Source organism: Nomascus leucogenys, chromosome 1a (genome assembly GCF_006542625.1).
Source record: "Nomascus leucogenys isolate Asia chromosome 1a, Asia_NLE_v1, whole genome shotgun sequence".
In the NCBI taxonomy this organism is placed as follows: Eukaryota; Metazoa; Chordata; class Mammalia; order Primates; family Hylobatidae; genus Nomascus; species Nomascus leucogenys.
In genome coordinates, this window is record NC_044381.1 from 91,678,747 (window position 1) to 91,703,364 (window position 24,618).

A 24,618-nucleotide genomic window follows, 5' to 3' on the forward strand; every position below is an offset into this window, starting at 1 on the left:
ATCGTCTCTCCCACGCTTCCAAATCTGCTCGCTTTTTCAGACCCTCTCCTAATCAAAGCAGGAGGTGACCCAGTGTCAGTGACTGCTGACATTACTTGCTGAGTAAGTGCCAATTAGTGTAAATATACTTCAGAAAGAAAGTTATGCTACTATTTGCTTTTTAGGGGTTTACCTCTAATTTGTAAAATATAATATTTTATGCAATTGAATTCAGTTTCACAAACATCCTTTGTATCTGTATGGCAGTGTCCTAACAGTGTGGCATTATAGATAACCAAGACAAATAAGACACTTTTCCTGCTTCTAGAAAGATACAGTCTAGTTAGGGAGATGGATGAGTAACAGCTAATAATAATAGCAAATCATTTCCACATAAATTAGCTCATTTTAGTCATCACACTCTCATAATTTTAGCACTAAAAAGAATAACTACTGTTTGTAGAGTTCGTCAAACTTTGGAGAGAAGTTCTATGATTATCATAAAAAGTCAGGATTATTCCCACTGTGCTCCATTATAGTCATTCTTTTTTTATTATTTTTAAATTTGAGACAGGGTCTCACTCTGTTGCCCAGGCTAGAGTACAGTCGTGTGATCGTGGCTCATTGTAGCCTTGACCTCCTGGGCTCAAGTGATCCTCCCACCTCATCTTCCCAAGTAGCTGGGACTACAGGTGCATGCCACCAGGTCTGGATAATTTTTTATTTTTATTTTTTTGAGACAGCCTTGCTCTGTCATCCAGGCTGGAGTGCAGTGGCGAAATCTCAGCTCACTGCAACCTTTGCCTCCCGGGGTCAAGTGATCCTCCTGCTTCAGCCTCCAGAGTAGCTGGGATGACAGGCATTTGCCACCGTGCCCCACTAATTTTTGTATTTTTAGTAGAGACGCAGTTTCACCACATTGCCCAGGCTGGTCTCAAACTCATGGACTCAAGTGATCCACCCCCCTCAGCCTCCCAAAGTGGTTGGATTACAGGTGTGAGCCACAGTGCCTGGCCCAGGCTTGGAAACTTTTTGTATCTTTTGTAGAGATGGGGTTTTGCCACATTGCCCAGGGTGGTCTCAAACTCCTGGGCTCAAGGGATCCTTCAATCTTGGCCTCCCAAAGTGATGGGATTGCAGGTGTAAGCCACCATGTCCAGCCCATTATAGTTATTCTTAATATGACAAAAGAAGAAACTAGGTTATTAGAAAAGTGTATTTGCGGCCAGGTGCGGTGGCTCAAGCCTGTAATCCCAGCACTTTAGGAGGCTGAGACGGGCAGATCACGAGGTCAGGAGATCAAGACCATCCTGGCTAACATGGTGAAACCCCATCTCTACTAAAAATACAAAAAATTAGCCAGGCGTGGTGGCAGGCGCCTGTAGTCCCAGCTACTCGGGAGGCTGAGGCAGGAGAATGGCGTGAACCCAGGAGGCGGAGCTTGCAGTGAGCCAAGGTCGCGCCACTGCAGTCCAGCCTGGGTGACAGAGCGAGACTCCGTCTCAAAAAAAAAAAAAAAAAAAAAAAAAAAAAGTGTATTTGCTAGAGGAAAAATAAAGAAGAGGTAGTCTAGTTTGTGTTTTTTAAAATAGTATTTTTATAACCAGTTTAGATTCACAGCAAAATTAAGAGGCAGGCACAGAGGTAGCCCTTACACCCTTATATCCCCTCGCATTAAGCTTTCCACACATGCATAGCTTTCCACATTGTCAGCACCTCCCACTAGGGTGGTACATTTGTTACAATTGATGAACCTACTTTGGCACATCATTATCACCCCAATTCCATAGTGTACATAGTGTACATTGGGTTCACTCTGTCTTGTACATTCTACAGATTTTGAGGAATATTAAATTATGTGTATCCACTTTATAGTATATAGAATAGTTTCACTGCCATAAACATCCTCTTCTCTACTTAGTCTTCCCTCCTTGCCCCAAACGGTCTGGGAGCCACTGCTTTGCCTTTTCCAGAATGTCATGTAAATGGAATAGTATGGTTTGTAGCCTTTTCAGATTGACTTCTTTCACTTAGTAATATACATTTAAGGTTCTTCATGTCTTTTCATAGCTTGATAGCTTACTTCTTTTTAGCACTGACTAATACTCTATTGTCTAGATATACCAAAGTTTATCCATTCACCTACTGAGCTCCTTGGTTTCTTCCAAGTTTTGGCAATCCTTGGTTGCTTCCAAGTTTTGGCAATTATGAATAGAGCTGCTATAAACATCTGTGTGCAGGTTTTTCTGTGGACATGAGTTTTCAACTCCTTTGGGTAAAAACCAAGGAGTGCGATTGCTGGATTTTATGGTGAAAATGTTTAGCTTTGTAAGAAACCACCAAACTGCATTCCCACTACAATGAATGAGAGTTCCTGTTACTCCACATCCTCACCAGCATTTGGTGTTGTCAGTATTCTGAATTTTGGCCATTCTAACGATTACGTAATGGTATCTCATTGTTTTAATGGTATCTCATTGTTTTAATTTGCATTTCCCTGATGACTTATGATATGGAACCATCTTTTCATATTCTTATTTGTCATCTGTCTATTTTCTTTGGTGAGGCATCTGTTAAGGTCTTTGGACTGTTTTTTAATTGGGTTGTTTGTTTTCTTTTTGTTGAGCTTTAAGACTTCTTTATATATTTTGAATAATGATCCTTCATAAGTCTTTTGCAAATATTTTCTCCCAGTCTGTGGCTTGTCTTTTCATTCTTTTAATGATGTCTTTCACAGAGCATAAATATTTAATTTTAATGAAGTCAGCTTATTAATTCTTTCATAGATTGTGCCTTTGGCGTTGTATCTATTAACAAAAAGTCATTGCTAAACCCAAGGTGATCTGGATTTTCTTCTATGATATCTTATAGGATTTTATAGTTTTGCATTTTACCCTTAGGTCTGTGATATATTTTGAGTTAATTTTGTTAAGGGTGTAAGGTCTATGTCTAGGATTATCATTATTATTATTACTTGCTAGTAGATGTCCAATTCCAGCATCATTTGTTGAAAAGACTGTCTTCTCTCTTGTGTTGCCTTTGCTCCTTTGTCGAAGATCAGTTAACTATTACTTACGTGGGTCTACGTCTAGGCTGTCTAGTAGGTCTACCCTTAAGTCTGTGATATATTTTGAGTTAATTTGTGTTAAGGGTGTAAGGTCAATGTCTAGGATTATCATTATTATTATTTGCTTGTAGATGTCCAGTTCCAGCACAATTTGTTGAAAAGACTGTCTTTTCTCTATTATGTTGTCTTTGCTCCTTTGTCAAAGATCAGTTAACTGTTACTTATGTGGGTCTTCCCCTAGGCTGTCTGTTCTGTTCATTGATCTGTTTGTCTGTTCTTTTGCCAGTATAACATTGTCTTGATTAATGTAGCTTTGTAGTAAATCTTGAAGTTGGGTAATATCAGTCCCCCTGTTGAGTTCTTTTTAAATATTGTTTTGGATATTCTGGGTCTTTTGCCTCTTCACATAAACTTTATTATTATTATTATTTTTTAGACAGAGTCTCACTCTGTCCCCCAGGCTGGAGTGCAATGGCGCGATCTCGGCTTACTGCAACCTCTGCCTCTTGGGTTCAAGCGATTCTCCTGTCTCAGCTTCCCAAGTAGCTGGGATTACAGGCATGCAACACTGCTCCCAGCTAATTTTTGTATTCTTAGTAGAGATGGGGTTTCACCATGTTGGCCAGGCTGGTCTTAAACTCCTGACTTCAGGTGATCCACCTGCCTTGGCCTCCCAGAGTGCTAGGATTACAGGTGTGAGCCACTGCGCCCAACCTCTTTACATAAACTTTAGAATCAGTTTGTTATCTATAAAATAACTTGCTGGGTTTTTTACTGAGTTGAGGCTGTACATCAAGTTGGGAAGAACTAACATCTTGATAATATTGAGTCTTCCTATCCAGGAACATGGAATACCACTGCATTTATTTACTTCCTTGATTTCTTTCATCAGAGTTTTCAGTTTTCATATAGATCTTGTACATATGTTTTTAGATTTATACCTAAGATTTCATTCGGGGGGATGCTAGTATAAATGATATTGTGTTTTTTATTTCAAATTCCAATTGTTCATTGCTGGTATATAGGAAAGCAATTGACTTTTATATATTAACCTCATATTCTGCAACCTTGCTATGATTGCTTATTAGTTCCAGGAGTCTACTTTTTTTTTCCATCCTGTCAGATTTTCTACATAGATGATCATGTCATCTTTGAACAAGACAGTTTCATTTCTTCCTTCCAAATCTATGCCTTTTCTTTCTTCTTTTTATCTTATTGCAATAGCTAGGACTTCTAGTATGATGTTGTAAAGGAGTGCTGAGAGGAGACATCCTTGCCTTGCTGTCAGTCTTTGTGGGAAAGCTTCTAGTTTCTCACTGTTAAGTTTGCTTTTAGCTATAGGTTTTTTTTTAGATATTCTTTGTCAAGTTGAGAAAGTTCCCCTGTACTTCTCCTTTACTGAGAGGGATAGTTTACTTTTGGGGAAATAAAAATATTTTGCCATAGGGAAATCTATCACTCTGTTTTTGGAGAAAGTACAGTTTTGATAGTCAACTGAAGATTACTTTATACTGTGCGATAGGAAGGTTTTTTGTATAAAGTTGCAATTTCGATTTCAAAGGTTTACTTGTGAGTTTTATTGCAACTAACTGTGGTATTTCTTTAATCTGTATTTTAAAATATAAAGTACATGTATTAGGTCAGAATCTCTTTTTAGCTTTCTGTAATAAACACATACACATATGGTGAGCATATGGGTAAAGAAACTTTTTTTTTTGGAGACAGGTTCTTGCTTTAAGACAGGTGATTTTCTTGCTTTGGCCAGGCTGGAGTACAGCGGTACGATCATGGCTCACTGCAGCCTACACCTCGTGGGCTGAAGGCATTTTCCCACTTCAGCTTCCCAAGTAGCTGGGACTACAGGTGTGTGCCACCACACTTGACTAATTTTTAAAATTTTTTATAGTGATGGGGTCTCCTTTGTTGCCCAGGCTGGTCTCAAGCTCCTGAGTCCAAGCAATTCTCCTGCCTCAGTCTCCCAAAGTGCTGGGATTACAGGCATGAGCCACCTCACCCAGCCATTAGGGGAATTTGCCTTTCTTTCCTTTTTTTTTCTTTTTTGTTTTTTTGAGGATTTTATTTGTGCGACTTTATGAAACTGAGGTGCCAAGTGTTGCTTCAGTACCTGGGTGAGGATGCTTGGAGGGCAGACTTCCTTCCAGATGCACATGGAGCCCTGGAGATTGGCAATTTGAGGCACCTTGGCAGAATGTTGATCCATGTGCATTTGTAATTTCACAGGGAAGCCTTTAAGATGTTTTGAGAATGGTTGAGAAAGGGTGTGATGGCCTCATGGTGAGGCAGCAAAGAGATCACCTCCCAGGGACAATTAGCAGGAGCTGAGAAGTCACACTCAAGAGTTATTATAGTAAGCAATCAGAGCAATCACAAGAAGGGTGCCTCATTTCTGTCCCTACCTGGTGAAAACTGTTAAATATATAAGAGTTACCTTAACATCCCTGCATTTGTTTAGAAGAAATAAGATACAATGAAAAAGTATACAATAATATGTTTTACAAAAGGAAAAGGTACCCCTCTCACATAAGCATACAACCCAATTTAAAAAAAAAAAAAAAACCAACTGACTCAGCCAACTAGAGTTTATTTGTAAACAGTCTCAGATCACCTCAGTGTTTGTATCAGCTGCTTCAGTAACCACAGAAGTTTCCTGTCTCATTGACAGGAGACAGCAGCTTCAATTTTGAGACAGCAAGGTATCTGGAAGGTTGAGTGAAGTGAGCAATTAGTAACATAATGTATTCAATGCATTTTGTTCTGTGAGTACTGAATGCCACGGTGCTATTATGCTATGTGTGAATTAAACAAAGCAATGTAGAAGGTCACTTTCCCACATTAGCACAGTAATATCTGTGGAAAAAAATCTTATGCAACTTTGAAGATATTGTTAACCATTGTCATTTGCATTAATTCACTTTGAGATGGGCTCCTGGTTAGTTTCATTTTCCTTTGTACTTGCTAGAAAATAATATGGAAGCTACACAGAATTACTATATAAAATTAGTGCTGATGATCACAGTACCATCATGACTTTAAAGAGTTGTGCTTTTTGTAATTTTCAAGAATACGAAGGCAGTGTGTGATCCAAAATGAATTTTATGTGTATTTTACTGAAACTATAAACTGCTTTTCCTGTATTAGTTTAAAAATTATCATACAGCAGAATTGACTTTCTTTTTTGGTATACAGCTTAACCCATGTGTAGATTTGCATAACACTTCCACAATCTATACCAAACAGTTCCATCAGTCTGACAAACTCCCTTGTGCTATCAGTTTAGAATCATGCCCTCCCCATCCCCAGTCTCTAGTAGTCACTCATCTGTTGTCTATCATTATAGTTTTGTCTTATGAGAATATTATTTATATAAATAGAATTATACAGTGTGTAACATTTTGAGACTGGCTTCTTTCACTTAGTGTAATGCCTTTGAGATTTATCCAAATTGTTACATGTATAGTGGTTCACTTTTTAAAGAACTGCTGCATATTGTATAGGCATACCATAGTTCGTTTATTTACTTACCCACTGAAGGACGACTTACCCATGATCAGTTTACCTATTGAAGGTTTTAGCGATTGTGGGCGGAGCTTCTTTTCATTTTTGTGTGCGCGTAAGTTTTCATTTCTCTTGGATGAACACCCAGGAGTGGGATTGCTGGGTCATATGGTAATTGTATGTTTAATTTTATAAGAAACTGCTAACCTGTTTTCCAGAGTGATTGTACCATTCTGAATTCCCATAAGCAGCATAGGAGAGTTCCGGTTGTTCTAGAAGTCCTTAGCAGTTGGTGCTGTCAATAATTTTTTTATTCTAGGCATTCGAATGGGTGTAAACTGGTATCTCATTGTGGTTTTAATTTACATTTCCATCTTGGCTTACGTAGTTGAAGATTTTGTAATGTGCTTATTTGCCATCATTATATCTACTTTCGTAGGTCAGCACTTGTGGGAAGGGTGTTTTTTTCCCCTTAGGGGTCCATCTGCTTCTGTGGGAATGGGGCCAATTTACCTTGCCCAGTTATGTAGGGAGTAGGATGTGAAAACCTAAGTTAACTGGCACCAATGATATCTTAGTGCCCTTTATATTGTTTTCCCTGGATAGTTTCCTGGCAATCTTGACCCATGACCTGGTTCTGACTACATTCCTACATCTATTACGAAGGAGCCAAATCATGTATAAGAGGAACAGATGGCATGTGCTTTGACATGATGCTTTCGTGGTGCCAAGGCTCTATGTAACATTTTGTATTGCAGGGTGATGTGGAGTAGATGAGAAATGTATATATGGCTATTCTGAGCTGGTAGCATAAACTTACCCAAGTCTTTTTCTCTCCTAGGTATGTAAGATATTCTGCATCTTTAGCATCAAAGTGAGACACCAGAGACAGAGGCTAACAAATCTGAGTTATGAATCAAGAGTATGAGGAAGTGGAGACTACTGCCAAGATAGTAGTTGAACAGTGATCACTATAGATGCTGCCCATAGCATAGGCATACCTCATAGATGCTAGGAGGAGGGTAGTATTTGAGGAAAGGGTACTGGAGGAGCTGGTGGCCTGGATGAGGTTGAAGAGCACCTGTAGTGGGAGACAGGAGTGAAAAAGTTGAACAAATAGAGGTTGGTGGCATAGGGGACTTTCTGATATTGTTACACAGGTGAAGTGATGGTGAAGTCCACAGTAGAGCTAGGGTAGAGACTTGTCCCAGTGGAATGGGTACGAAGGTCCTGGGAGCTGTGGAGTAAAGGAAATTTGAGGCTACCATGTTGGTTGGTTCATCAGTGTGAACACTGACATTACCAAAGATAACACCATGCTTGGTATAGAGAGAGTAAAATGTGAACCAGTTACATTCTTCAAAGTAATGTAGAGGAGTAAAAGGGAGGAATGTAAGTAACAGCAATCAGGGAGGAAGATGGTAAGGTTTATCAGACTAGGCACCCTACTGGGAAAAAAGGGTGTTAGTATGAGAGTGAAAGAGTAATGATCAGAAAGTGCCAAAGTGGCAAAGAGGCATTGAGGCCAGCCTTTCCCCCATCATCCCTACTATAGTCCCTCAGGTGAGGACTGGGAGAATGAGCAGCCATACCCTGGGAGGACAACAGGGGAAGTGGGATTCTTGGGCAGAATCAGGTTTGGGTGAGTCCAGGATGTAGATGGATTCTGTGAAGAAGAAGGAGTGTTTTTTTACAACAGAATGGGGGAAAAGTATAGAGAATTTGGAAGAACTCAGCAGTGGGAGGAAGGGAGTTTCTCAAAGTGGCACAGAACAACACAGAAATGAACATCCTAAGAGGACAAAAGATACAGGCATTTATTTTGGGGTAGTGGTCAAGAGGTGTAGGGAATACATGAAGTAGATGCTCCAACCAGAAATCCCAGGCAATGTGGAATATCTGATGATAGCAATGAGAGCCGTGCTCTTTTGTAATGAGGCCAGCAGAGATGAGCTAATCTGGCTGCGATTGGTTCTCATGTACTGGCTAATAGATTTTTTGCCCTAAATTTCTTTTGGACTGCATTACCTTGTGGGTCACATTTGGGAGAACCTTACCTAATTAGTGCTTCAAAGTTCATCTAGTTTCAACTGTTTCAAGTTATGATCACCAGTTTGCACAACTGTCACCAATTCGTTCTTGGGTTTCAAGAACTAATATTGGAGCACTCACTGGAATTGTACAATTAATATTCATAATTTAGCACCACTTGTCATTCTTCAATAGATTTTTTTCCTTGTACATTTTTAAGTACAGATTATATATTTTCATTTTTCTCTATAAAAAAGTAACTGAATTACTTGAAATCAGAAGGTTATGTTTCCAGCATAGAATGACTGTTTTGACACTGATGGTAGGGCTCAGAACTCAAATGCTATCTTCAAATTTTGGCCTTAACAAAAATCATAAATAAAAGCTCAATTTAAAAAAATCACTAATGTACAACTAAAAACAAGTAACTGAGCCCTTTTAGCTGACATCATCATTTTGATGTTTAATGGTCTCTTAAATTGCCCAAGTAAATACTACCATTGATGCCACTCATTTCACGCTGCTGGCCTCTGACAGCACAATGGAAATTTGGGAACTTGTAAGAACAAGTGACATGTCAGATACCAAATCTTCCTACCTAATAATATGTGTCAAGGAGACTGAGAGTGAATTAGTAATGTTTTTGTTTAAAATGTCTGCATGAAACAAAACAAAATTGTATTTTGTCTTTTTTCATCTTTGGAATTTTTCTGGCTTTGTTTCATAAGAGTAATTCTGCTTGCAAAGTGTGGGTTGAAAATTTCGATATCCACTGTGAATTTAGGCTGGGTGCGGTGGCTCAAGCCTGTAATCCCAGCACCTTGGGGGGCTGAGGTGGGTGGATTACCTGAGGTCAGGAATTCAAGACCAGCCTGGTCAACCTGGTGAAACCCTGTCTGTACTAAAAATACAAAAATTGGCTGGGCATGGTGGCAGCCGCCTGTAATTTCAGCTACTCGAGAAGCTGAGGCAGGAGAATCACTTGAACCCGATAGGTGGGGGTTGCAGTGAGCCGAGATTGCGCCATTGCACTCCAACCTGTGTGACAAGAGTGAAACTCTATCTAAAAAAACAAAAACAAAAACAAAAAACACTGAATTTGAATATTAAGTTGTATACTTGTGGGAGAGTGACAATTGCCCCTTACATCAAATACCCCATAGTTCATTGAGAATGGCTGGGAGTGCCTATGAAGCACACATTCTAGGTTATCTTTCTTCAAAGGTGTCTAGATGATGCTTCTAACCTGAAATATTGTGTGCCCAGTGTAGCTTAGTGCTAGCAAATAAAACAGCCATTGGTTCCCTTCCAGAATACCCAATAAACAATAAAAAAGAGAACAGACAGTGAATTGGAGAGATGCTCCTCTCACCTTGGCTGACTTTCAGTTTGGGCATCTGATGGAATAGTAGGGTTTGTGTGGTTTAGAAAAAGATTAATTTACCTAAATGACTGAAGGGCCAGTGCACAGGAATATGGCCTGCAACTGGGTATCTGAACTAAAACAAAGGCCCCAGGTATCCAACGTGCTGCTGTTGACCCTGATAATTGGTGTTAGGTAAGAGTGAACTTTTCTACCACCCTCACCTCCCTCCAGGATAAGGCAAAGTAGTCCTCACATATTTTGCTTTTCTTTACTGCAGGACATTTGTGAAGATATTTCTGATCATGTTGAGCAAATCCATGCCCTCCTTGAAACAGAGTTCTCCCTAAAGCTGCTGTCTTACTCTGTCAACGTGATAGTGGACATCCACGCAGTGCAGCTCCTCTGGCACCAGCTTCGAGTCTCAGTGCTGGTTCTGCGGGAGCGCATTCTGCAAGGTCTGCAGGACGCCAATGGCAACTACACTAGGCAGACGGACATTCTGCAAGCTTTCTCTGAAGAGACAAAAGAGGTGAGTGTTTTCCTTGAAGTTAAGCAATGCATTGCCAGGTATGACCAATTGAGAATGTTTTCAGTTTAGAGATGTAGGATAGGAATTCTTTGTAGGTAAATAAGCAGGCCCTGATGGGCTTTGAATCTAGGCATAGTGACTAGAAGCTAGGGCACTTCTAATATGAATGGGGCTTTAGACCAGAGTTAGCTCATACCTGGTAATTTGCACACATGCCATTCATTGTTATTGATGCTAACCTGGCTTCCTTTTCCTCTTCAATTATTTAATAAATATGTATTGAGTACTTATTATGTGTCAGACACTCAGTGCTAAGAATATAATAATGATCAAAACATGGTTTCTGTCTTCAAGTAGCTTTGAGTCTAGAGGAAGATGAGGCCAAGTGAATAGACATTCAAGCCAAACTGTGATAAGTCTACAAGATGCCATTGGAGGACAGAGAAAGAGGCACCTAATTCAAACAGGGGAGGCTTTCCAGAAGAAATGACTCTACCTGAGACGTAAAGGAGAGACAGGAATAGACTGGTGAACAGAGGCAGAACATATTCTAGGCAGAGGACATGGCATGATCAAATACCCAGAGATAAGAAAGAGAATGGCAGGCCCAGAGAGCTACCAACAGGACTGGAGCAAAAAGCCCAGGGAACCAGGAGGCAGGATTTGGGCTAATAGGTAAGCTGAGGTCAGATCATGAAGATAAAGAGCTTTCTAAACCCATATTAAGAGATTTGGACTTTATTTTGAGGACAAAAGAAGTGTTTGTTCAGCAAACTCCCATGATTCATGTTTTAGAAGAATCATTCTAGATACAGTGAATCAAATGGACATTATAATATTATACAAAATATACTTGATTTTTCTTATTTATATTCAGTACCTGAAAGATTTTATTGTTATTCTTGATGAATAACTTAAGAATGGACCCTGTACATCTGAATTCAAGTGAACTCTCTCATTCTTAAAATGGACACATATTTATAGAAAAAAAGTGTTTTTGCTTGCTAAGCAGTGGCTGTACATATACATATGGATACCATCTATGGATACATTGCATGTGGGGAGTGGTGGGTGTGTGTGCGCAGGCATGTGTGTTTAGTCCTTTGGCTCTTAATACCCAGTTTAGTGTTCTACTATTAGTTTGTGGAAAACATATATTCTACAAGTTTATAAGGCACTTAAATTAATATATGAGATTCAAAGGCCTTATAATGAGTGTTGCATAATTAATTTATTGACTTATTAATGTTTCAGTGGCTCCAACATTATCAACAACAACAAACAAATCTGTACCTATTCTCATAAATCATTTATTCTTGTTGATTTTTGTTTATTCAAAATAAAGTTTCTTGCTGTGGCAAACTCTCCGCAGCGCCTAGAAGTCTGTAGGAATCAAAATCGACTAGGCTTACCTCTAACTTTAAGTCACAGTCTTTGTTTTCAGTTAGCTCTCCCTGTTACTGTGGCAGCAGGGAAGCGATGTAGACTTCAGTAGAGTAACCATGGGATGAATATGTGAGTTGTGTGTTAGTTCCCAGATGCCATCCCTCCCAAGTTAGATCCCTAGAGAGTTCTCAACTGGGACTGTTGTGGTTATGGGAGACTATAAAGAATCTCAGGCTGACCACCTTTGCCCTAAATCTGATATCCTTGATAGAATGTGCTAATGGAGATCAGAGATGAGGAAGGTTTCTGTAACCTCTAGAGAGATCTTTCTTTAGATATCTACCTGGCATCTTCAAGTCTATATATTCTTTTCTTACCCCTTCCCCACTTGTTGTCCAACACCCAATGCTCTGTCCAGCATCCAGTACTGGTCAGTGATCAAATCTGCCTGCTTTCTACTACTAGAAGGAGATGAAAAATCATTGATTCAAATCATATATTTATTAAATCAATAAACATTTATTGATAATCAGCTCTGTTGTAGGAGCTGGAGATATAGCAGTGCTCTAGGTTTATTGTTATTATTGTTCTGTGGAATACATTCATCATACGCTTAATTGAACTTGTATCACTCATGAAGTAGTAGCTCAATAAATGATGAAGAGCCATGGAGGGTAATTGTTGCTGGCCGCTGTTTTTACAACTGTGTTGTGAATTTACAATAAGTAGCATTTATTCTCACAACACGAACTCAGCAGTTATGAATGGATTTGATTAGAAGCAGTTTAGTGCATTCTTATGTTTGAAGTCAGTCTTTAGTCCTGTTGTAGAGATTGAAGAAAATTTTTGTGTGAGGGGTAAAGGAACAGTAGATTTTCAGTTATCCACTTTGTGGATATATTTCTATGAATTAAAGTTCTGCCTCTATAACCATACTTCCTGAAGCTGGATTTCTGATCCTTTATTTCTGTGTGTCTAGTGTGACTCTTTGAGGATGAAAAAACAATATATGAACTTTATTCTTTATTTAAATATGGGGCAGACCATATCTAGTAAAAATTGGCTAATACCTTACTAAAATAAAACCAGTCAATAACTAAACAAACAAATAAAGAACACTTGAAGGCAAAGCTCAAAACTGTTTAAAAAATACGTTGTTCTGCAATTTTCTATATTCCAGACATTGTGATAAGCACTTTAAATTTGTTTCATTTAGGAAGGAAGGTAAGGGATATTAAAAGTAGTCCCCTTTTACAGATGGAGAAACTGAATTTAAGAATAGGTTAAGTGAATACTTCTATGTAACAAACCTGCACATCCTGCACATGTACCCCGGAACTAAAAATTAAAATTAAATTAAAAAAAAGAAGAAGTTAAGTGAATACTTAAGGATATAAATCTAGGTGTACTTAAACAAAACAAAACCAGTTTTTAACTGATTTCTATTTTAATAATAATTATTGTTTCTTCCCTGCCTTTCTTCCTTCTACTGTATTTATTGATTTCTTACTATGTATAAGACTCTATGCATTCAAAGATGAATAACACATGTTAGAAATGACCTTCATAATTTTTTTGGTCCTCACGTAGTTCTGAGAGGTAGGCAGAGCAAGTGCTGTTATCCTCAATTTACAGGTATTATGATTGTATTCATCTTACAGATGAGAGAATTGGGGTCGAGAGAGGTAATGTCACACAGGTGATAAGAGAGTGATAACTCTTAATAATATCAACACAATAGGAAACATTGATTGAGAACTTACCATGTGCTAGATGGTGTGGTAAGCACTTACCTAAATGATACCTTCTCCATGGGGATGCATTGGTCCTTCCAGAGTGCTCACAACATAGCACTTTGTGGGTTCCTCCACTGGCACTTATAATGGGCCAAATTGTATCAGGCCAAAGTATGTGCTACATTTTGAACTACATAAGGGTTAGTTCCAGATGATATTCATCTGTGTACCTCCCACAGCACATAGTTCATATTGCTGTAAAAAGGTCTGATTAGTTGAATCGAATTAAGTAATACAGATAATCCCTGCTTTCGATGTGGAAGAGGGAGATACAGTTTCAGTTTGATAAACTTGGAATTAATCATGAAGATTAATTATTTGATTCATAATTTCAGCATGTAGAAAATGGAAGTTCTCTTAAGAACTATTCATATTGTATAAATAAAAATATTGAAAGATTTTTGTATATGTTTTCCCCTTGCCTATGAGAAACAAACCTTTGTTGTACTTCACAGTTGCTTGTCATTACTTGCTCTTCTCATCCACTGCTGTTCTCTGGGATGCATTCGGAATCATAGAATCCCAACATGGCAGGGCTGAAAGGAATCTGACCAAGTCTAGTCCATGTAGACTAACATGTACATTGATGGGCCTCTTACTAGAATGCCACAGCCCCCACAGGTCTGAGGACTCAGGATCTCCACATATCTGAGTTACGAATGTTAGATTTCTTGTTCAGTTGGTGGCGAAACATAGTGTTAACAAAAAGAAAGACCTAAGAAGGCATTTGGAACCAGGCTTCAGTTAATTATGGAAAAGGAACAAAGCAAAATGTCTTGCTTCGAATTAGAAAAAAAAAAGAGGGGTGTTCTTTGCTTGCACATGCTCTTTCTTTGTCTCTCTCTCTCTTTCTCTCTCTCTCTGTATATATCTATATGTATATATATCTATATCTATCTATATATATATCTCTATATATCTCTCTCTATATATATATATTTTTTTTTTTTGAGAACAAGTATAGCTCTATTTCCCAGGCTGGAGTGCAGTGGCACGATCTTGGCTCACCGCAACTTCTGCCTCCTGGGTTCAAGCGATTCTCATGCCTCAGCCTCCCCAGTAGCTGGGATTACAGGCACATGTCACCACGCCCAGCTAATTTTTGTATTTTTAGTAGAGATGGGGTTTTGCCATGTTGCCCGGGTTAGTCTTGAACTCCTAGGCTCAAGCAAACCACCTGCCTCGTCCTCTCAAAGTGCTGGGATTACAGGTGTAAGCCACTGCGCTTGGCCTGCTTCATAACATGTTAAATGGAGGTATATTTAAGTGGAGTGGGTACATGGCTAGGCAGCTCTCACCCAGCTACACATACTACACAATTACATGTGATATTTCTGAAATAAGGGCAGTAAAACCAACAGGCAACACCCCTAACTCCATATCTTCCTGAGATTTTATTATGTACACACGTTGGAAAACTATCTGGGAAGATGATGTGGAAGGAAGCAATGGAACTAAAAACATTAGTCTTACTAAGCAATATTTTCAGAGATAAAACTCATTCATCTGCTCTGAGAAACTTCAGAGAACTTTCTTTTTTTAAATTGCCTCTGCACAGTGAAATACTATTTACTGTTTTTGGTTTTGCTTTGTGTTTTTCAGGGAGGGATATTTTTTCGCATTAAAAAATACAGTTTGAATAAAAAATAGTTACACCCTAAGGGATAAAAGACTACAAATAGGGTGCAGTTTATACTGCTTGGGTGATGGGTGCACCAAAATCTCACAAATCACCACTAAAGAACTTATTCATGTAACCAAACACCACCTGTTCCCCAATAACCTATGGAAGTAAAATAAAAAAAAATAAAAAATAGTTATTACCCCCCAAGTGATAATCACTCAACTGTCTCACCAGTTAAGATGGTATTTACTCACTAGTTGAGATGGTTGGCTGGACTGATATGGTGGGACAGGATGGGAGAGAGCTTCCTCTGAAGCATTAAGTGTTTTTGAGTATGGTGTTTTCTAAACCAGGAACTGGCTAGAGATTTAAGAAAAGGCAGCCATACTTTATTCTCTGAGATGTATTCATTAAACAATATATTCATCTAATATATATATATACATATTCAATATATTCATGTGACATCACGGATTGAGTATCTCTTATTCTCGAGCAAGACAGTACCCTGGTCTTAAGGTGCTATAACCACCAGAATGGGGACCAGATATGTTTGCAAGACTATCATGTTCCCTGCTTGTCCAAAGGCAGGTGGCTGACACTTCAGTTTGGAGTCTAATTTTTACCTGGACTCTCAAATTTCTTTTTTTTAAATCTATCATATAAACACTTTTCTTTAACCTCATATAAGCACTGCAGTGCGGTAACCATGATAAATGTAATAGAAAATCATGTTGCAAATTTCAGCTACATATTAATTTAAATCGGTTTTATGAGATAGTTTTGGAATTTAACCATTGTTTTATAATACTATTTCTGTAAAAGAATAAGTTCTGAGTAATGAACAATGAAAAGATTAAAGAAAATACAACCTGCTTTTGAATTGGGAATCTCACTATTACTCTTTTAAAAATTGCATAAAGTATAACTTTTGTTTGGCTGACTGATTTCTAGTTCAGTTATGAAGCACAAAAGTTATACAATTCCATTTAGGTAATTTTTGTTGAGATTGGCAGTTAATATTGATTTCTTATTTTGTGCAGTATAATTTAGTGTTAGCAATAACTCTCATCTTGAAACTTTCCTCCTCAATATACTTCATTATTAAAAATAATAATGTAATAAGAGTGAACATTCGTTGAGCACTCATCCATGTACTAGACTTACATATATTACATATATTACCTCCTGTAAACCTCTCAACACCACTATGGCGTGGCTTATCATTTCCTTTTTATAGATGAAGGAAATAAAGCTTAGCAACATCAAGCTACTGGCTCATGGTCACATAACTAATTAGTGCTACAGCCAGAATTCGAAACTTGGGCTTTTAATTATTGGAGTTAACTAAAACTACGTAATCAGAGAAAGAAATTATAGGAAGGCATAGAGAGACATTCTAAAATGTCATTCATTCATTCATTCAACATATGTGCATACTGTGTGCAGATCACTATGCTACGTGCTACAAGTACCCTGGTAAGACAACCGTTTTCTGTGTGATTTATGCTCTCATAGTACTTACAAACTAGTGGAAAAAACAAATTGATCAGATAATCACAATAGTATTTATTTATAAATTGAGATCAATGCTTAAAGAGAAAGCAGGGCTTACAATAAAATATTCTGACTTACATGTGGGTCTGGAATCTTGAAAAAGTGAAACTTAAGCTGAAATCTGAGTGATAAGGAAGAGTCAACTAGTTAAGGGGTATAGGTTGGAAGCTTTCCAGGCAGGGCAAGCAGCATGTGCCAAGGCCCTGAGGAAGGAGGGAACATGGTATTTTCAGAAAGTGAAAGGAGGACACTGTGGCTGTATGTGGCCAGTGAGGGGAGAATAGCATAAGAAAGGCCTCTTTCTTGGGCCTGGCCTCAAAAGGGTTTTGGTTGTGTTTTAAAAATACTTATCTATGATATCGTTTATTTCTGTTTTCAGTCATATACTTGGAAGATCTTCAAATATTAAAGCAATATATCTTTGCATTAGGTGTGTCATTTTTTGCTTTTATTATTTTTAATTGACACATAACTGTGCATATTTATAGGGTACAGTGTAATGTTTCGATACATGCACACAATGCAATGATCAAATCAGGGAAATTAACATACCCGTCATTTCAAACATTCATTGTGTCTTCCTGTTGGGAACATTCAAAATCCACTCTTCTAGCTATTTGAAAATGTAGAATAAATTGCTTTTAATTACAGTCATCTGACCCTGCTATAGAAACCAGAACTTATTCCTCCTATCTAGCTGTAATTTTGTATCCATTAACCAGCCTCTAGCTATTCCCACCCCCTACCTTTCCCAACCTCTAGTAACTGCTGTTCTGCTTTTGGCTTCTCTGAGTTCAACTTTTTTAGCTTCCACATATGAGTGAGAACATGTAGTATTTGTCTTTCTGTGCCTTGCTTATTTCACTTAACATAATGTCCTTCAAGCTCATATATGTTGTCACAAATGACAGGATTTCCTTCTTTTTGAAGGCAAAATAGTATTCCATTGTGGATATATGCCACGTTTTCTTTATCCATTCACCTGTGGATGGACACTGAGGTTGACTCTGTATCTTGGCTATCATGAATAGTGCTGTAATAAACATGGGAGTTCTTTGACACGCTGATTTCCTTTTCTTTGGATATAAACCTATTAGTGGGATTGGTAGTTCAATTTTTAGGTTTTTTGAGGAAAAGTTTGGGTTTTTAACTTAACAGCAACAGGATGCTTCTAAAGGACTTTAAACAAAGAAGTAACAGATTTGCAATTTGTATAGGTTACTCTGGTGGCAGTGTGGAAAACAAATTGGAGGTGGGGGCAGGCCAGTTTAAAGTAATATCTAATGGCCAGAATACAGACTTTGGGGACAGCCTCTATCCAGGGCCAATGTCATCTTTTGGTCCAAGCTACTCTTATGTAAGACAGGGACAATAGTACAGACCACAGAAGAAAATTTTAAGGATTAAATGAAAAAGTAATTGTAGTAATCAACCATCATCCTTTATAGATGAGGACTCTGAGGCTTAGAAAAGTTAAATAAAGCTTTTCATCTGTTTATCTAGATGTTATGGAATGAGAGTGAGTGGAGTAGGAGATAAAGGCAGGGTGAAGGTCTGAAGGGAGAGAACATTCCAAAAACAAAAACAAACAAATGAGCAGTAAAACCAGATATAAGATCCTGGAGAAGCCAGATCTTGGGAAAACCTGGTTGAAAGGATCACAGGATCCAGCAGCCACATGGGATCCAGCTTCAGTTGGCTCACCACAGTTCTTCCTCCAGAAAAAAAGGAGATCTGGGGATATAACAACCCTTCACTTTTCAGTTTTCTTTTTTCATTTCCTAAGAGGGCTAGGTTAGATCAGGCTGTTATTCAGCCAGCAGGCATAATAGGATAGTTCCTGGGTCTCTTCTACCCCAAACAAAGCATCAGTGAAAATCTTCCCATTTGTTGTATGAAATCAGAAACTGCATTAGTAATGAGACAAAAGCCTTAATTACAGAATTAAAGATTTAACAAATTAAAAATAGTTAATTGTAATGCTGTTTTTTTAGTGTGAAGGAGTTTTAAATCAAATCAGCCTATCCAGAATTATGAATAGTAAGAAAGATGGGCACTTAACAGCTCACAAACACCATTGGGGGCAGGACTTGGGGAGAAAAACATACAGAGGGAGGAGCCGATGCTATCTCTAATGATAAAGTTTGGACATTCATTAATTTTCTCCTTCAAAAGGGTAGGGCCAAACAGAAACTGGTCTTGAACTGTTATGTATTTGCAAATTCATCAATATATATTTGACACAACTGGCTTACTATAATTAATTATTCTACTTAAAAATATTTATAGAGCATCTACCATGAGTTAGCCACTGTGGTAGGTACTGGAATGATAGCAAAAAGCAAAACAGACATTCATGGAGATTTTACTTTTACAGTATTTTGATCCCAGAAATTGTATTACTTAAGGCTTTATGAAATTCTTATTAAATGAATAATATATTATTTTTAAGTTGAAAATTAAGGCAAGAATGGATTTTTTTGGCTTGATCTTGACATTTCTGTTAAGGCTGTATATTCCAGATTAGTGAAAAATCTTCAGGTGTTTAAGAACAAGATACTATATAAAGCAATGTGGTAATTGATTAATATCCCTTTGTGTATGTCAAACCAGAAGCAATAGGGACCAATACATTTGACCTTTATAGTGCCCTGTACTGAGATTTCATTTAAACAGCAGCTGATGTTGTAATTGATGTTGCATTTACTGAAACCATTGCCATTGTCTGTTTCAGGGCCGGCTTGATTCTCTAACAGAAGTGGATGACTCAGGACAATTAACTATCAAATGTTCTCAAAATTACTTGTCTCTGGATTGTGGCATTACTGCATTCGAACTGTCTGACTACAGTCCAAGTGAGGATTTGCTCAGTGGGCTAGGTGACATGACCTCTAGCCAAGTCAAAACCAAACCCTTTGACTCTTGGAGCTACAGTGAGATGGAAAAGGAGTTTCCTGAGCTTATCCGAAGTGTTGGGTTACTTACGGTAGCTGCTGACTCTATCTCTACCAATGGCAGCGAAGCAGTTACTGAGGAGGTATCTCAAGTATCTCTCTCAGTAGACGACAAAGGTGGATATGAGGAAGGCAATGCTTCTGCAGTCGAAGAGCAACCAGGCTTAACACCGGGGGTGTCATCATCTTCAGGAGAAGCTCTGACAAATGCTGTTCAACCCTCCTCTGAGACTGTGAAGCAAGAATCCAGTTCCTCCTCCCATCTTGATGTAAAGAATCAGCAGCCTGTTCCTTGTGAAAATGCAACCCCCAAGCGAACCATCAGAGATTGCTTTAATTATAACGAGGACTCTCCCACACAGCCCACATTGCCAAAAAGAGGACTTTTTCTTAAAGAGGAAACATTTAAGAATGATCTGAAAGGCAATGGTGGAAAGAAGCAAATGGTTGATCTAAATCCTGAGATGAGCAGAAGCACCCCTTCGCTAGTAGATCCTCCTGACAGATCCAAACTTTGCCTGGTGTTGCAGTCTTCCTACCCCAACAGCCCTTCTGCTGCCAGCCAGTCTTATGAGTGTTTACACAAGGTGGGGGATGGGAATCTTGAAAACACAGTCAAATTTCACATTAAAGAAATTTCTTCCAGCCTGGGAAGGCTTAACGACTGCTATAAAGAGAAATCTCAACTTAAAAAGCCACACAAGACCTCAGAAGAGGTGCCTCCATGCCGAACACCTAAACGGGGGACTGGTTCAGGCAAACAAGCTAAAAATACAAGGAGCTCAGGAGTACCAAATGGAGAGCTTTCTTGTACTTCCAAGGCCATAGAGGGGCCGCAAACAAATTCTGCTTCCACATCCTCACGTGAGCCTTGTAATCAGAGAAGTTGGGATGCCAAATTGCAATTGCAGTCAGAAACATCCAGTTCCCCACCTTTTACTCAGAGCAGTGAATCCTCTGTTGGTTCAGACAACATCATGTCTCCGGTGCCACTTCTTTCAAAACACAAAAGCAAAAAAGGTCATGCCTCCTCTCCAAGTCACGTCACTAGGAATGGTCAGGTTGTGGAGGCCTGGTATGGCTCTGATGAATACCTAGCACTGCCCTCTCACCTCAAGCAGACAGAAGTATTGGCTTTGAAGTTGGAAAACCTAACAAAGCTTCTGCCTCAGAAACCCAGAGGAGAAACCATCCAGAATATTGATGACTGGGAACTGTCTGAAATGAATTCAGATTCTGAGATCTATCCAACCTATCATGTCAAAAAGAAGCATACAAGCCTAGGCAGGGTGTCTCCAAGCTCATCTAGTGACATAGCCTCTTCACTAGGGGAGAGTATTGAATCTGGGCCCCTGAGTGACATTCTTTCTGATGAGGAGTCCAGTATACCTCTCACTGGCATGAAAAAGTATGCTGATGAGAAGTCAGAAAGACCTTCATCCTCTGAGAAAAATGAGAGCCATTCTGCCACAAAATCAGCTTTAATTCAGAAACTGATGCAAGATATTCAGCACCAAGACAACTATGAAGCCATATGGGAAAAAATAGAGGTAAGGTGGTTTTCTTAACATTAATGATTTCTCACTTGAGTTTTGGAAGTAATGCTGGGAGAAGGTCACACTCTCTACACTCTGTTGTAAAATATATGGCTATTTTTGATAAATCTGATTTTCCAAAGAAAGAAAAGAAAAAGCACAATGATCAATGCATGTGACAAAGAGTATGAATCACTAGGAATTGCCATTGTCAGTGCATTAGCTTGATGGGCTCCTGCCTGGTATAGAATTCTTTGTTGACATTGTTCAAGTCTATCATGACTACTGATGAATGCTGGAACCCCTTGGATCTAATACAAAATTAAATAGAATGATAGCTATGCACACACAAGTAGCTCAGGAATATATGCATAGACTATTCCAGTTACCCCAGAGTGTCTTTATTCATTTCTTCTGACTCCAGAATACATTCCACATCTCCAATGTTAACTTCTTGTAGAAATAGACCAGACATTTCTAATTTATTAGGGATCTTTTTTTTCTTTACTCTTCCTCCTCTTTGAGAACTCTGGCTAATAACCATATTACCTATACATGTACCACCCACGGACTCTGGGATGTGAAGTTGACATTTTGGCTAAATCTGTACTTTTGAACAAATTACTAGATATGATGAAATGTTTGAGGACAGACTTATCAAAATTCTCAGGACCGACAGCTTGGGCGACGTAGGGAGACCCCATCTGTATATTAGCCAGGAGTGGTGGCACACACCTGTAGTCCCAGCTACTCAGGAGGCTGAGACAGGAGGATTGCTTGAGCCGAGGAGGTTGAGGCTGCAATGAGTTGTGGTCATGCCACTGCGCTCCAACCTGGGCAACGGAGTGAGACCCTGTCTCAAAAAAAAGAAAAAAATCTCAGGACTGAGCTCCATAGTATAAGTAATTATTTGATCTTTTAAGAGGCATCTGGGCAAATAGATTCACTATGATTACTGTGGTAATGGCCCTTTCCTCAGGAGGCCATTGGAAGTAGATCCAGCTGACTTGATAACTGTTAATGGTTTCTTGTTTGATGACCTATAAATGGCCACGCCTGGCTACATATAATTTGTATATGACTTTATGGTATGCAAAGCTCTCCCACATGCCTTTTTTTTTTTTTTCCTCTCTGAGCAGAGTTTTGCTCCCATTGCCCAGGCTGGAGTGGAATGGCACCATCTCAGCTCACTTCAACCTCCACCTCCCAGGTTCAAGACATTACCCTGCCTCAGCCTCTCGTGTAGCTGGGATTATAGGCACCCACGACCATGCCCAGCTAATTTTTGTATTTTTAGTAGAGAGGGGTTTCGCCATGTTGGCCAGGCTAGTCTCGAACTCCTGACCTCAGGTGATCCGCCTGCCTTGGCATCCCAAAGTTCTGGGATTACAGGCATGAGCCACTGTGCGTGGCCCATACATTTTTTTTTTTTTTTTTTTACTTGATCTTCACAGCTGTCCTGTGAAGGAAGCAGGCCATGCCAGATTATTCTCCCTTTATAGAGATGGAAACAGGCTCCATGAGCTTAAGTGATTTTTCTCAAGCTAAAATAAATAGAGAGAGAGAGAGAGAGATAAAGAGATAGTAGGTAGGTAGCTAGATAGAGACAGACAGACACAGATAGACAGAGACTGACAGACAGACAGGCAGAGACAGAGACAGACAAACCAGACAGACCTTTTGTGTGGGAAGCTGAGACGCAAACCCATGTCTTCTGATTCTTAGTCCAGTTTTCTTCTATAGTATCATGTTGCCTCCCTGAAAGGGGTTGTAGTTTCTCCTTCGCTGGGAAACTGTAAGGTAGGGGAGAAGAAAGAGTTCAGGACCCATTCAGATTGGATAGAGAATATTGATGTAACTGCCATGGGTACTCTTCCTGTTTTTTTTGTTTTGTTTTGTTTTTTGTTTTGTTTTTTGTTTTGTTTTGTTTTGTTTTTTTACATCCGTTCGTTGTTGAACACTACTCCGAGACCAGCATTGTGCTAGACACAGGATAAAGGTATCGTGCATATGGATAGAATAACCTGGAGGAAGAAAATGCAGGTTTATAAACAAAGCGGAAAAATTTATCAAATATATAGCGGGAATAACATATTAATCATCATTAACATATATCAAGTATTCGTGTATCTAATCCTCATAACAACCCTGATATGAACCTTATTTTATGGCTGAGGAGACAGGCTGAGAGACCATGCAGTCTGCTCCAGAGCCCATACTATTAACTAAATGCCCTCATTCCTGTCCATGAGGAAGTGATCAATAAGTACTGAATATAAAAACTGTGGTATTGTAGAGTAGTAATAATATCAGCGGAGCTAGAATTTGCCTGGGCAGTTCTTGTGAAGTACTAAACCTTAAGTGGAGCTTTGAAGGATGTACAGGATTCAGACAGATAAAGGCAAAGGAAGGTGGCGTTTCAGGTAGGAGGAGCATAAACTAAAACACAGAGGTAGAAATGGGAACGAGCATGGATATGGGGTACAAAGAGAGCTGTCTTGATTGGAAGGTTTGTCATCAGAGATCAGTGAAAGTTTCCATACCTATAGTAGTATGGAAAGGCGCTGAAGGCCACACCAAGGCAATTAGAATTTGTTCACCAGGCATCCACAGCAACTTCTCTGAAAGGGACTGACAGTAATAACTGATACTTCTTAAGCTCTTATTTTGTGTTTGGCTCTGTACTAAGTGTTTTACATGCCTTACTCTACTTAAGTCCTAGAAGGGAGGATTTTTTCAGATGAAGAAACTAAGGCAGTATGTGATTAGGAAACTTGCTCAAGTCCTCACAGCTAGTAAGTACAAAGCCAGGATTTGAACCCATAGCCAGCATTCTTAAAGCAGTGTAGGCCCTGGTCCCTAGTAGTCTTTCCAGAAGGGTTAATTGGCAATAACAGAAAGATGGTCCTGGCAGACATGGCGGCAACCAGGGCAGAGGTGTTGGCCTGTGGCAGCCAACCTGAGGAACTGCTGTGATGTGGATCAGGCAAGAGGAAGGGAGGGGAGTGTTGAAAAAGTGAATGAGTCCAGAAAACTGGTTCTAGACCTTGCTAGAAAGAATTCAGGAGCCATTCAGTGATTAAAGCCTGGTGTGGCCCACAGCTTGGCATGTTCCATTCTGAGCCTTGTTTCATCTTTTGTAAAAAGAGATGTTTTAACCAGATGATGACTATGATACCAACTTCCAATTTGATTCCACAGTTCTACAAAAATGCAGCCAGGTTTTCAGCATCTGGAGACTGGTGTGTCTTTAATAGAAATAAACATTTGGATGAGTA

The 24,618-nt window shown here is 39.1% G+C and overlaps 1 protein-coding gene across 4 annotated transcripts in view; it reads left to right on the forward strand.

Moving 5' to 3' along the window:
• The window catches only part of AKAP6 (A-kinase anchoring protein 6), a 500,428-nt gene that overhangs the window by 196,315 nt on the left and 279,495 nt on the right, over positions 1-24,618 (forward strand). For all 4 annotated transcript variants that reach the window (XM_030813201.1, XM_030813191.1, XM_030813206.1 and 1 more), the window contains 2 exons: positions 10,237-10,488; positions 19,586-21,355. In XM_030813201.1, the coding sequence (XP_030669061.1) occupies positions 10,237-10,488; positions 19,586-21,355 (2,022 nt within the window). The remainder of the gene's footprint in view (positions 1-10,236; positions 10,489-19,585; positions 21,356-24,618) is intronic.